Consider the following 14,744-nt stretch of genomic DNA (forward strand, 5'->3'; position numbering starts at 1 on the left):
TGGGGTGAGGGCACGGGTCATGGGGCTGGAAGGGCATCCAGAGTGCTGAGGGTACCAGGCAAAGCTTGGGAGAGCCACTGGCAGACCCGGGAAGCGGGACAAAACGATACTGCGGAGCACTTACCGGGTGCCAGGCCCAGGGAAAGTTAAGTAATTTGCATGAGTCACAAAGCCGGGCAAAGGTTCCAACCTACACCTTCTGGCTTGGGTCTGTGCTCTTAGCTACTGCTCAGCAGCGAAACAAAGCCGCCCTGCCCTTGAGGCTTGTCTCCCTCCCCATTTCCCAGTGTTCACCATACCAGGCCAGAAGGAGGAGAGAGAATATTGCTGAAGGTAGGAACAGTTCATGAGCTCTAGCACTTTTTCCCATTTATTTAACATGTCCTCCTAGTACCCAGGGCAGAAGGAGCCGAAAGGTGCCAACTCCACCGCAGTGAGCCAAAGCACAGAGCGAGTGAAGAGGACGCCTCGTTCTGTGGTTGGGGGCAGGGAGCGGGGGCCACTCACCAAAACACTGAATGCCGTCCAGGGCTACCTGCGTGGCGCACTCAGCTGAAAAAAGAATCACCCCTGCGCAGTCCTGCGGGACGAGGCTCTGGGTCAGCGGGGCCCTGCCAGGGCCCCCCAGGGAAGGAGTCCCAATAGCCGGCCCTTACCTTGGCAGTGCAGTGGCCCTGATCACAGGCCTTGGCGACATTGTAGACGTACTGCCGACACGCCACGAGGCGGGTGTACATGTCGGCCATCTTCCCCTGCATCAGCTGGGCACAAGGGGAGGTCACAAGTCAACATGTGGAGCCACATTCCTCTCAGACGCTCCCCACTAGTTGCCACAAGCAGGTGGGCAGTAGCGACCTGACAGCCAGGCAGGGGGTACCAGGGCACAGGGAGGGATGGCACTTGCCTAGGACGACGGGGATGGCTAGAGAGCTGTCGTCGCTATGGAAACTACACACTGAAATGGCCCTCCACCCACGGCAACCCACATTAACATCCCGTGGTGGTTTCGGACCAGAAGCGTGACTAGCCACGCTGCCTCTCTCCCCATGCCTGCCTACAACCTGCACGGGTCACCTTGCAGCTTTACGACGTCCAGCTCAGTCATCTCAAATAGGACGTGAGATGACCTGTGATTCACCTTCCTGACAGGTTCCAAAGCCAGGGAGCATGACAAGGAAGCCTGTGTTCCAAGCATTCAGACTAACGCTGGTGGCAAGAGACAGCAAGCGTCCCTCTTGCTCGTTTGTTAAAGAAAATTTGAGCCCAGTGAGAAAAGGTACTTCGAGGCCAAAGTACCAAATGGCAAAAGCCATTTCCACTCACCTGGAAGTGGCCAATCTTCTTGCCAAAGGCTTCCCTCGTGTGCAGGTAGGGAATGGTGTGGTCGAGGACAGCCTGCATGAGCCTGCCAGAAAAGAGGAAGACACTGGGGAGGCGCCTTGCTGTATCCCCGTTGCCAGCTGGGGTGGCAAAATGCCGCCGTGGGAAGGCTTGGGGGGATATAGCTTGGGAAGACAAGGAACTGGAGTCCCAGGGAGGAGAAAAGGAGCAGGAGAGCTCTTATCACCCCTGCTCAGTCACTGCACTGACCACCCAGGACTTGGGCCCCTTCCCCTGACACCAGAGAGAGGGGCAGGACCCCTGTGCAGGTGGGACGGAGAGCCCGGGCATCCTGTCCCAGCCCGAGTAATTGAGTAGGATGGTTTCTCAGGCCTTTTGTTTGTCATCGAATAATATTTCCCTTCATTGTGAAGAAATTAAATGTGGGAGGAGGAGATTTGTTCATTTTGCCTCCAGGAGAGGAAGTGTGTCTTCCAGGAGGCAGCTTCCATTGGCCCCACAGAGGAGGTCTGCGAAGGTACCAAGGAGGCCAAAAGCCCAGCTCTGCCAAGCCTCACACTCACCCGAGGGGCCCACCAGCCAGCACGAGGCGTTCCAGGTCTAGCCCACTCATCAGCACGTAGACGCCCTTACCTAGATGGCCCAGGATGTTGGCAGCTGCCAGGAAAAATGCTGGTTAGAGGGAAGAGGGCTGTTCACAGCATCCTCACTTTAAAAACATTTTTTTAAATGTTTATTTAATCTTGAGAGAGAGAGAGAGAGAGAGAGAGAGAGAGAGACAGAGCCTGAGCGGGGGAGGGGAAGAGAGAGAGAGAATGAGACACATAGAATCCGAAGCCGGCTCCAGGCTCTGAGCTGTCAGCACAGAGCCTGATGTGGGGCTCGAACCCACGAACCATGAGATCATGACCTGAGCCCAAGTCGGACGCTTATCCAGTCGCCCCCAGCTGCCTCGCTTTTAAAAAAGCCGGTAGGGGGGTGCCTGGGTGGCTCAGTCGGTTAAGCATCTGACTTCAGCTCAGGTCATGATCTCATGGTTCGTGGGTTCGAGTCCTGCGTCGAGCTCTGTGCTGACAGCCAGCTCAGAGCCTGGAGCCTGTTTCAGATTCTGTGTCTCCCTCTCTCTCCGACCCTCCCCTGCTCACGCTGTCTCTCTCTCTCTCAGAAATAAATTAAAACATTAAAAAATTTAAAAAAAATAAAAATAAAAAAAAGCCGCTAGGTTTGGTACCATAGCTTTCACGCAGGCACTAAAATTTCACCTGACCTTCAACCACGGTCCTGAGTGAGAGAAACGGATGAAGTTTGCCACTTTCAGTCAGAAGTAGAGCTTGCTGGAAGGACGCCCCCTCCCCTGCCACTGCCAATCTGCCACACACACACACACCACCCACAAGACCAGACACAAAGGCCCCATCCTTAGATCGTCCCCTTCTCTTCCTCAACTGCCTTGGATGGGAAAGAAAAGCTAAAGCTAATTTGGTCGAGAAGTCATCCACAGTTCTTTTTACCCATGTCCATAAAGGAAACCGAGAATTAGTATCCCCCAGGTTGGGTCTGCTCTGCTCCAATATCACCAGCCCTCACCTCTCACAAGAGTGATCTATGGAAGAGTCTTTGTCCAAGAGATGGGTCATTCAGTGCTAGTTATAGAAACTGCTAGAGGCGCCTGGCTGGCTCGGTCAGTAGAGCATGTGGCTCTTGATCTCAGGGTCATGAATTCAAGCCCCATGCTAGGTTGTGGAGCCTACTTACAATACAGTACAATAAAGAAACTGCACTTGCCCACCCTGGAAGCCAGGACAGTGGATGGCCTTGGGAGGGGTGAGCAGAAGCCTAAGTGCAGCGTGGACACCACTGACCTGCCTAATGATGGTGGTTGTTTCCTGCTGACATAGAAGGACTGGTACGGACTCCCCCAGCTCCCTAGATGCCCTTTGTAACCAAAGCATCCTTTTCTGGGGTCCTGGGTCATGAGGGAGAGGGACGGTCAATGGCTGAGGCACAGAGCGAACCTAGCTGGCCATCGAATCTATGCCCTTGTCTCCTTAGCACATGACAGGTATGCTGGCTCTCCCATGATGTGTCGCGTTTTCAGTTACACTTCAGGGGTGAAAATACTCAAACTGGATCGCCTGGTCTTCACTGAGTCAGGCTTCCATCAGTTTATTTGAATGGTTCTTTAGCATTGTTCATGACTACTTCACGTGGGCTGTTCATGGAAATGCACAAACGAGGATGCCTGAAGGACATTAGAGAATGAGGGCACACCTTACCTGTCTATTCCTGACACTGGAATACCACCCCGCCCAGGGCACGGTGCGTTATCACCCTTCATCGCAGCCACGGTCAGCCACACAGCTCTGGCCAAAAGGACAGTTGCTTGGCAGCCCGAGTGCCACATGGACGGGCCAGTGGGCAAGGGGGGTAGTGGGAGGCCAACTGCCTAGACACAGGGCATCAGTAAGCTGACAATGGTGAGCTTCTCTTACCCAGAGATGGGCTTTCTCAGCTTATGAAAGGGTCAGGACAGGGGCTTGGTCATTGGAAACTCACCGGGAACCTTGCAGTCTTCAAAGATCAGCTCACAGGTGTTAGAGCCCCTCATCCCCAGCTTGTCCAGCTTCTTGGAGGTGCTGAAGCCAGGCATGCCCTTCACAGGAACAGAAGGTGGCCCGGTTACCGGCCAGCTCCTAAGGGGGGCTAGTTAAAGGCAGACTTCCTGGGACACGCCCACCTTCCCATCCAGCTCCTGAATTTGCACAACTGCTACACCCTACTCTCAGAGCCCCTACTCTGGACGACTGCTCCACTCCCAGAAGCTCCGGCCCTGACACCCCCCTGCTCCCCGACTCCCAGCTCTGCTGCTACGTGTGTTCTCCCCACTCCTCATGGGATCAGTCTTCTCAGTGAAACACCCACTCTCTGCATGATCCCTGACCTTTGCTGGCCTTGTTTCCTTTCCTCAGGGGAGAGCGCTTCCAAGACCCTCTCTCCAGCCCCCTCGATTCCTTTGCCTCTGTACCTGAGTCCACTCAGGATTAATCCAGCCATCTATGCGCTTTGGCCTGGCTAATCAGATTCAGAACGCATTGCCAAGTAACTAGCAGAGACTGCCTGATGGGCAGGCTGACAGGAGTGATGCCATGGGACCTTGAGATTTCCAACCTCAGCCAGGCCCCTTGGGCTACTCGCTTTTCTTGTCCTCCAGCCCCCTCTCTCCATGGAGGGTACCACAAACATTTATGATACTCATTCATGGAACTTTCTCCCCAACCCCTCACTCCTGTGATTCCCAGCCCTCACACCTTGAGGTCATGAGGCAGACAGCTCCTCCACCATCACATGTAACCCGGCCTTACCTCCTTCCCACAGCTCACCGTTGGGCCTTGCTCACTTGTTCCTACACACAATTCCTCCCTCTCCCCTTCTTTCCCTCTACCAAATAATTTGCTCAGTTCTCTCCCCTTCTTAAAAACAAACTCAAAGCCCACCTTTTCATTCCAACTCTAGTTCCATCTCTGCCTTGCTTTGCTGCAGTCTTTAGTCACCCCCCCACCTGCATTCTCATTCACGCTGTGGTCTCCACAGCTGCTCTCCCCAAGGCCACCAGTTACATCCTGGTTGTGACACCCAGTTGCCTTTTAGTCTTCATCTTCCTGGGCCGATTTGTGTGGCCCGGCTCTAAGGATGGCTCCGCCATTCTTAGACTTGACCCATCCTTCCTGGGCTCCACTTTGGCCACCCTCCTCTCTGTTGGCTCTTCTGCCTCGCTCCTGCTTCAGAGCACACACTGACTGTGTCTGCCGCCAACAGAAGGGAACCATCTCTGGTACCACTGGCAGGAGACAACAGCCCCCCGTCATGCACTGTCCCCCATTCACCTTCTCAACGATAAAGGCCGTGATGCCTCGAGAGGCTGGCACAGCAGCCAGATCGGTTTTAGCATAGACGATAAGGATGTCCGCGTCGGGGCCATTGGTGATCCAGAACTTGTTGCCATTTAGGACGTAGTGATCACCTAAGGACAAGAAGCTGGCTACTTGCTCAAGCCATGGTAGCCTGTCTCAGCACTCAGTTCATGGACCTGCTGCCAGGAAACAGTTCTGGAAACCCAGCAAGGGCCACCCCCGATCGCTGCTGCCTCACGCTGAGAAGGCCCATCCCTCTGTCCATTTCAGCTCCTGCTTCAGAAACTCCCAACTCAAGAGGAGCCTCACCTTCTTTTTCTGCTTTTAGCTTCATGGAGACGACATCAGAGCCAGCACTGGGCTCACTCATGGCCAGGGCTCCAATGTACTCACCGCTGATCAGCTGCAAGGGAAACCCCAATGGCTGGTTATGACTCAGAAGTGCCCTATAGGAGCTCCCTTGTCCTGCTCTCACCTGTGCACGTGACACCCCTTCAAACTCCTCTCAGACAGAAGCCTACGGTCTACAAAACTGAAAATATCTTTCCTTTCCCATTCCCTTTGCAAGGGAAGCAAGTCCTGGTCTGGCATGTCTTAAAATGCTCTGCAGATATTGTCCAGGGACTGACTCGGGACTTCTGGTCCTAGTTCTAATTCTGACTGGATTATTTTAAAGCAAATCCCCGACCCCTTCCTCACTATACCCACTCGAAGGCAGCATACTGGAGGTAGCAAGTCTGACCGGCTCTTGCCAACAGGGGAGGGTGCCTCAGGGTTGGTGGTGGCATTGTGACACTGGTGTGTTTCTCCATTCCTGTGTCCTCACCTTGGGGAGATACTTTTCCTTCTGGGCCTCATTTCCATTGCGCACAATTTGGTTGACGCAGAGGTTGGAGTGAGCACCGTAACTGAGGCCCACTGCTCCGGAAGCTCGCGATATCTCCTCCATCACCAGCACTTGCTCCAGGTAGCCCAGGTCAGAGCCGCCGTACTGGGCTGGGAGGGCAGGTGGCGCAGCGGAGTAGAAAAGGCAGCCCAGGTTAAATGGTGCCGTTCATGGAAATGTTTACTGGCAGCAAAGAAACACCCTCCACAGCCCCTATTCCAAGGCACCCCTAACAAGGGTGACAGGCTGATGCCAGAGGGCTCCACTTTACAAGCTCACAGAACTGGTTTTGTCTGCCGCCTCTGGTCAGTCGAGGCGTGGTTCCGAAAACAGTCATTGCAATGCCCGTGTTATCCCTGATAGACCGCTTGATGCAGACAAGGGAGCCTGAGCACCCGCTATTTGGAAGTGCCCGGGCAGATGAATAAATGAAAGAAGACCTGGAGTTAATCAAGAAACACAGAGAGGGAGGGTCAGAGCGCTAAGAATAGGTACCAAGCAAAGGATGCCATGTGCAAAAGGCCCAAGGGAGGTGAGATTTTTGCAGCACAGGTGTTTAGACTTAACAAAGCAGGACTAGCAAATCAACATGAAGAACACCTTAAGCTCGTACAATGTTATAGACCAATTATATCTCAAAAAAGTTAAAACAGCAAAACTAGTATCCAGGAGCAGGAGAGCCATGGCCAGTGAATTTCAGAACTCCTCACCAAAAAATGTGGCGTTTCCTTGGCAAAAGATCTCAGATTGAAGTGGTTGGATCATCTGGTACTACCGCTCTCCCCTCCCCTCCCACCTGGGCCCTTGCTCTTTGGGTAAATCTTGGTAAGACTCTGCACACAGGAGTGCCTGGCTGGCTCAGTCAGTGGAGCATGCAGCTCCTGATCTTGGGGTTATGAGTTGGAGCCCAACGATGGGTGTAGAGATGACTTTAAAAAAATAAAATCTTAAAAAAAAAAAAAAAGACTCTTTGCACACGTTTACTCTGACCATGAAGTCAGGCTCATCCTAGTCTCTAGGGAAAGATTAGCCCAATTCTTGCAAGTCTGGGAAGAAAAGACCACATGTGGGTGACACTGGAAATAGCCACCAGGACAACCAGGTGGAAACCAGAGCTCATCAGAACTGGCTCTCTTTGGGGGGCTCCTAAACCCCCAAGACACAGTGGAAGAAAGACTTGTTTAGGAATTTCCAGTGGCCTTCCCCCCTACCATTTTACTTTTTCTTTTAAGTAGGCTTCGTGACCAGTGCAAAGCCTAATGGGGGGCTTGAACTCAATGACCGAGATTGAGAGTCCTCTTAACTGACAGAGACACCCAGGGGCCCCACCCCTACCATTTTACATTAGGATGGTCTAAATTAAAAAAAAATTTTTTTTAATTTTTTATTTATTTCTGAGAGAGAAAGAGAGAGAGAGCGAGCAAGCAGGGGAGGGTCAGAGAGAGAGGGAGACACAGAATCCGAAGCAGGCTCCAGGCTCTGAGCTAGCTGTCAGCACAGAGCCCGATGTAGGGCTTGAACCCACGAACCGTGAGATCATGAACTGAGCCGAAGCTGGATGCTCAACCGACTGAGCCACCCAGGCGCCCCAGGATGGTCTAAATTTTTAAGTCTTCCATTTTGTCATTACTCTTGAATCAGCTCAAGTGTCCGGAACTGTCTCCAAGTGGCGAGGGGGAGATTAAGAACTGTGTTCTGCCTCTATTCCAATATGAGTACAAGCTGAAGCAGTGTGGACTGTCCAGGCTTTGGCAGGTGAGGCCACAGGCTTATTTCTTCACTGGGTACCGCAAGCCACGCTGGGCCTCTCCTTCAGAGGCCAACATCCAAACCGAAGTCCACCAGCTCTGTGCCCTCTCCCCCTGGAAACAAGTAGTAAGACCCATAGGGGACAATGGGCAGGCCCAGGAAGAGCCTATTAAAGACATCATCTGACCACCTCATGGTGAAGCTCTCAAAATAAGCTCCAGGGTCAGCTGTGGGTAGAGGACATAGGCAGTCCCCACAGGGACACATGGGTCTTGAGTGGGCCTGCCTAGACGCTATTGGTAGGGTAGAACTTAGGGGGTAGGGGAGACAGTAAGACAGTAAGACGTGCAAGACAGCTGTGTGATGATGGAGTTTTCTAAACTTCCAAAATCTCCTGGGGGTGCTTAGTAAGCATGCAGAGTTCAAGAGTCTGATCCTCACCCATGTGGCCCACACTGGCCTCATCCCCTTGCCTTCTAGATGCCACTGCCTAAAGGAATCGAGTGTACTCTTCTCTGGGCTGACAGTCTACAGGAGCTTTCTCGGGTCCAAGAGGAAGTTTCTGTCCCTGAGTTTCTTTGAGCATGATCTTTCCCCTCCTTTCCCATTTCTTTTGGGAACAGTGCCAAAGGGCATGTAAGAAAAGTTCTCAATAGGGAAGGAAACTCTACTCACCAGGGGCAGTGATGCCTAGGACCCCCAGGTTTCCTAGCTGCTTCCAAAACTCCTGCCAACAAAAAGGAATGAGTGCAGTGAGCCGTGAGAGGGCAGCCAGTCACAGGGGTCTGGCACACCTGGAATGAGACCCAGACACTTCACAGAAAGGGGCTGCATTCTTTGGGAGGTTTTATTTACCACAAGACTGTGTGAGCTCTTCCAGGCAGCAGTTCGATTCCCAGCCAAGCCTAGCCCAGCCCCCAAACTGCCCCCTTGTGGCTCTGAACCCCCCACCCTCTAGTGGGGGCATCATGACTCACTCGTAGGTTCTTGAACTCATTGCTCTGATCAATCTCCTGGGCCTGGGGGGCTAGGTGCTCCTGCAGAAACTTAGCCATGGTCTGACGAAGCTAGAGGGAGAGAGGTGGACAGATGCCACTGAAACACCACATTACTGCCACAAAGAGCAGCATCTTCACTACTGAGGACACATTCAGGAAAACAGGCTACAAACAACCCACCAAACGGCATCAGGTTGAAACTGAGAGACCATCCCAGTTTATATTTCCTCAGAGATGATCTTCATCTCTCTTAAGGTCCTCAGCCTAGACAGCCTGTTTTTTTAAACAGTTAAAATAATATAAAAACATTTTTTTAATGTTTTTATTTATTTTTGAGAGAGAGAGAGAGAGAGACAGAGTACTAGTGAGGGAGAGGCAGAGAGAGAGGGAGTCACAGAATCCAAAGCAGGCTCCAGGCTCTGAGCCGTCAGCACAGAGCCCGATGTGCATCTCGAACTCACCAACTGTGAGATCATGACCTGAGCAGACATTGGATGCTTAAATGACTGAGCCACCCAGGTGCCCCAACAGCCGAGTGTTTTTAAAATGTCACTCCCCTAAGTAAAATCATTCCATGGCTTTTGATTATACCTAGAAGGCTCTTTAGTCAGGCCTATTAAGGCCCTGCAATGAGCTGATCCCTCACGACTCTTCTAGCCTTCTCCAGTACCTTCCTCACCCCCACCCAATATGCTCCAGCCTACCCTCTTCAGTTTCTGGCACACGCCAGGCTTTCTGCCCCCGAACCTGTGGCTAACAAGGATTACACAAAGAGATTAGAAACTATTCGCAGAAACATTTTAGATCTAGAATTGAACCCTTCCTGCCGGAGGTGTTTCAAAGGTCTATCTACTGATTGCAAACCCAAATGGATGTTGGAGTTTTTGGAGGCTCAGACACTTGCTTAAAAGGAAAATCAGGTTCCTGGGGAACTCTGTGCTAGCATCCAAAGACACACAGCCACCTTCCTCCAGGAAGGTTCTGGTTCAGCTCCATCTGTAAGGAAGGACACTTCAAGTTACCGGTCAGCTTTGTGCTCTGATCCAATGGGCTGAAGAATTACAGCAGATTACACCGTGCACTTCACTGCACTTCCAAGCCCCTGAGGTGTGTATTCGAAAAGGATTCCCTGGTGAGGATGACTAACGAGGCTTGAGAACCATAGTCTTAAGGCAGTGTTCTGTGGGACTTCAGATACNCCAGCAGTCTCCCAGCAGCCTTCCTGTCTCTTCTTATCTAACTCGAAAGTAGGCTCTGCTGCCTTCACAGAGGTGAGGTTGAGAGGCCAGCGCCCACTCCCGCGCCCCGACTGCCGCAGCTGTGTGGGCGCTGGGCAGAGGGACCTAGAGGCGACCACCGAGCAGGGCGATGAGGCAGGGCCCGCAGGCCTTGGGGCCCGGAAGGGAACAGGCTCCCTACCTGCTTCTGCTCCTCGCTGAGCCCGTTGATCGCATCGTCCACAGGCAAGAGGGAGTGGGCCCGCTGGGACACGAGGCTAGCGAGCGGCCCCAGCGGAGTCCGCAGCCTCCAATTCGCCAAGCGCCGTCCCAGAAGCCAAGCCGCCATCGCCATCTCAGCCGCGCACTGGAAGCTGAGGGAGAGCGCGAGAGACAGGGGCAACGAGCCCGCCCACAGGCTCCACCAATCCCGGGCTTTGCTGCCCTCACCCAATCGGCGAGGGGGTGGGTCCCCAGCAGCCTATCACCCTTCTCTGCTGGCGGAGGCTAAGCTGCCCCTGGCACATGAGCCAATTAGCGATGACCGCCCGACTGCCTACATCCTGGTGGGGTTGGGGCGGAGGGTGCTGGACCTGCTATGCTGAGGTCGTTTTGAGGTTGGGACTTTTGTTAGAGGGCGAGAAAGGCGTCTCTGAGTGGAGTGGTATCTCTCTTGCGTTGAAGTAGCAGTCCGTAACTACAAAACTCTGTAGGTCCCCAGCGGGAAAGGAAGTATTAAAACAGCCTGGGTTGCCCACGGCTTGGAAATAAATTGTTAAAGCCTATCTGGGATAGCTCAGATTGGGTAAGTAGCATTGGCTCTAGTGTGCACACTGATAGAAGTCACTGAATTTTGTTATGTAGCAGGGTTTATCGATTTTGGACTTTTGTGGGAAAGAGTTGCTGTCTTCCAAATTATTTAATGTACAATAATAGCAATCAGGGGGTGCCTGGGTGGCTCAAGTCAATTAAAGTGTGGGGACTCTTGATTTTGGCTCAGGTCATGATCTTATGATTTGTGAGCTGAGCCCTGCCTTGGGCGCCTGCTTGAGAGTTTTTCTCTCTTTCCCTCTCTCTGCCCCTCCCCTGCTTGCTCTCTTTCTCTCTCTCTCAAAAAAAAAAAAAAAAAAAAGAACAGCAATCAGGACTTTTTAAAAACAGGGTTGGGGGTGAGGATAGAGAAAAGGAAGAGTAGTGTGTTACAAGTATTAAAAAGAAAACCACAAAGCCATAGTGGAGCCACTTAAGGCTCTAAGTCCGTAAACCAAGACTTACTGCCTAACCTAGGCAGTTTCACCTCCCCAAAAATGTAACCTTTACAGCAGCTTGGAGCCTGCTTCCGGTTCTGTCTCTCTCTCTTTGCTCCTCCCTTGCTTGCACTCTGTCTCTCTCTCTCAAAAATAAACATTAAAAAAATTTTTTTAAAGCAGCACACCAAGGATAGAGAACTGAGAGCCAGCGCTGTAGTGGAAGTTGAAGGCAAGATTAAGGGAATCATCTGAAGACAAATTTTGAACTTCGATATAATCATTGTCAGGCACAGGAGTAGGTGTGGGACATAATTCTTATAACAATCCAGCAAGACAGGCATTATCTCTAGTTTACTAAGAAATGAGACTAAGAAGAAATTGCCAAAGACCACTTTGTAGTGGGTGGGCTGGGATTCCAACCCATACCCATCTGGCTAGGGATGGGCTGTAAACTGAAGTTTTCACATCCTTATTTTATAAAGAATTCTTGCTCTGTCACCACTGCTGAAAACCTCTAAGTATGTAGATCTCTTCTCCCCACAATGTGTACCAAACATTACAGTTGCCCCCTGTAAGGTATGGCATGACATTATGTAATGGGTTTGAAATTACAATGGTCCACTTATACGCAGATTTTCAATACAGTATGGTACTGTCAATTTATTTTCTTCTTCTGATTTTCTTAATAACATTTTCTTTTCTCTAGCTTACTTTAAATATACAACATTAATACATATAACGTACAAAATGGGTGTGGACCAACTATATTATTGGTTAGGCCAAGAGGTTATTAATAAAGTTTCTGGGGAGTCGAAAGTTCTATGCAGATTTTTCAGGGCGCCTGGCTGGCTCAGGTGGTAGGGCATGTGACTCTTAGGCTTGTAAGTTCAAGCCGCACGTTGGGAGTAGAGATTACTTAAAATAAACAGATCTCACCTAATACAAATGCTAACTTTTTAAAGAGATATACAGATTTTCAACTGCACCCATGCAAGAGGGGTCAGTGCCCTTTACCTCTGCCTTGTTCAAAGGTCAACTGTAAATCGTGTAGCTTTCTTGTGTTTCAGATCTTCCCTTACACCTTTGCTGTCATGGCCCTAACACATTTCATTTCTGTTTTCCTGATGTCCTTGACACTGCTGTCTCAATCCCACCATCCATCTTTAACACCACTGCAGGTTTCATTTTTCTAAACCATTACGGTGATTACCTGCTGAAATTTTATCAGTGATTCATTATTGTCTAGATGTGTAGTTTCCATAAGGTGAACCAACGTACCCTTGGGCAGCAAACTCAGAGGGATACCATGGATATTTTAAGCTTTGGGGTGAATCACAGTGATACTTGACATCTATTAGAAAATAAGTTACTACTCGCTTGAAGTAGGTCAGTTTCAACATTAGATCATTTACATTCCTTTAAATGTTAAACAGGGAATGAAGGCAGTAGTGTCCAATGTGATTCCAAGGTCTGAGAAGTTAAGCAGTGCCTAACATTCTGGTGACAGAAGAAATTTCCTAAAGGCCTGAAACAGAAGGGAAGACATTTAGGTTTATAAGTCAGCATGTACATAAACTCCAGATAAACCTTCAAATAAGCCTCATTTATGGCCCACTAAGCATTCATTGTATATTGGTAGCCTTAAGGGAAAAACATCTTGATCCTAAGATAACAATCAATAATCCTGTTCTCTGTGCCCCTTGACATTAAGTCATGATTTATACTCATGTTGAGCTATCCTCTTTTGAGCTTTTACAAAATGTAAAAAAAAAGTGTAACACTGCACAAACTGTTCGCTGTAAAACCCGTTCATTCTCTGGAACACTTTCTTCCCTGTGAAGAGCATGTGTCCTGGGCAGCTGTTCTAACTGGGGCTCTAATAAAACTCCTTGCTTTTAGAGATTCTTAAAAGTTCATTCATTTTGCATTGATGATTCCACTAGTGAATAATTGTACTTAGTTAAAAATGACCCCTGGCTGGCTCAGTGGGAAGAGCAGATAACTTGTTCTTGGGGTCGCGAGTTCAAGCCCCACATTGGGTGTAGAGATTGCTTAAGTCAATAAATAAATAGATTTTTTAAAAAGCAATGAAATTTTTTCCCTTAGATTTATGTGTATTATTTTCTCAAATACCTCCTAAGTTGATGGATCTAACTACTTAAAATAGAACCTTTAGGGGGCGCCTGGGTGGCTTAGTCGGTTAAGCGTCCGACTTTCGCTTGGGTCATGATCTCACGGTTCGTGGGTTCAAGCCCCGCGTCGGGCTCTGTGCTGACTGCCAGCTCAGAGCCTGGAGCCTGTTTCAGTCTGTGACTCCCTCTCTCTCTGACCCTCCCCTGCTCACGCTGTCTCTCTCTCTCTCTCCTAGAAATAAATAAAAAATGTTAAAAAAAAAAAATGGAACCATTAGGTATTTCTTCGGGTGTCATAAATACTACTAAGACACCAGGGGCATCATGAATGGAGGAAGTTTGGAAACCTGTGGCCTAGATGACAAAAATCTACACTTCTGGGCCTGGCATTCAAGGATCTTCAAGACTTCTACTACCACCACGTACCTCCCACCCCGCTATTCCCTGGCTCAAATCTTTCTCCAGTATTTGCTCATTATTTGACCTTGGGCAAACCAACTTCTCTGCACCTATTTCCCTGGCTGTGAAACTAGGTAATAGTGTTTATCTTGTGATGGTAATGCAGACTGCTGAGAAGTACGGTAAGGAGGAACATGTATAAACACCATGAATGGCATGTTACAAATGCTCACTTAAGCGTCAGACACAATCCCCTCTCATCTTGAACCCTCTGATCAAGCCTTGTTTCCCTTACTCATTTCTCCAAGATTCATCCAGATATTGTTCAACTTTTTATTCTTCAGCATGTCATGATTTTTTCCCCCTGGAGTTTCCAATGATATCCCCTCCTTGGGTTTAGTTTGCTAGAGCAGCTCTGACTCAGAGAAGCATTTTATTTACTAGATGATCGGGTTACCACACAAGGCTAGAACTCAGGAACAGCCAGGCAGATGAGATGCATAGGGCAAAGAGTGGGGAAAGGAAGTGGGGCTTCCATGCCCTGGGCTTGTTAATCTCCTTAGACCTCCACGTGTTCACCAACCTAGAAGGTCCTCAACTTTCTAGCTAGCCTCTCCAAATGTTACTCTTCCTTCAGTCTTCATTCTACCTCCTCCATCAAGCGTTTTCCAACCAAATTAGCCCACAGTTAACTACGAGAGTACACAACTCTATCACACAACCCAGTTAGTAAAGTATTGATGTTTGTTATTTAACTTCCATGTCACCAGCACCTGTTTTACCAAATAGATTGCAAGCACCTTTGAGGTGAAGAATGCCATGCTACGTTAAAGTTTCTTGAGCATCCAGCAAAGTGGAGGG

The 14,744-nt window shown here is 49.9% G+C and overlaps 1 protein-coding gene across 1 annotated transcript in view; it reads right to left on the minus strand.

The window, feature by feature from the left end:
• Positions 1 to 10,458, minus strand: part of IVD (isovaleryl-CoA dehydrogenase) — a 12,544-nt gene extending 2,086 nt beyond the window's left edge. The window contains exons 1-11 of the mRNA XM_077764686.1: positions 10,305 to 10,458; positions 8,865 to 8,954; positions 8,563 to 8,614; positions 6,079 to 6,248; positions 5,562 to 5,655; positions 5,226 to 5,362; positions 3,898 to 3,994; positions 1,905 to 1,998; positions 1,324 to 1,405; positions 657 to 761; positions 508 to 580 (exon numbers count right to left, since the gene is read on the minus strand). Of these exons, the coding sequence (XP_077620812.1) occupies positions 508 to 580; positions 657 to 761; positions 1,324 to 1,405; positions 1,905 to 1,998; positions 3,898 to 3,994; positions 5,226 to 5,362; positions 5,562 to 5,655; positions 6,079 to 6,248; positions 8,563 to 8,614; positions 8,865 to 8,954; positions 10,305 to 10,457 (1,147 nt within the window). The 5' untranslated portion in view covers position 10,458. The remainder of the gene's footprint in view (positions 1 to 507; positions 581 to 656; positions 762 to 1,323; positions 1,406 to 1,904; positions 1,999 to 3,897; positions 3,995 to 5,225; positions 5,363 to 5,561; positions 5,656 to 6,078; positions 6,249 to 8,562; positions 8,615 to 8,864; positions 8,955 to 10,304) is intronic.
• Positions 10,459 to 14,744: the final 4,286 nt, after the last annotated feature.

Source organism: Crocuta crocuta, unplaced genomic scaffold (genome assembly GCF_008692635.1).
Source record: "Crocuta crocuta isolate KB4526 unplaced genomic scaffold, BGI_CrCroc_1.0 scaffold102, whole genome shotgun sequence".
Taxonomy (NCBI): domain Eukaryota; kingdom Metazoa; phylum Chordata; class Mammalia; order Carnivora; family Hyaenidae; genus Crocuta; species Crocuta crocuta.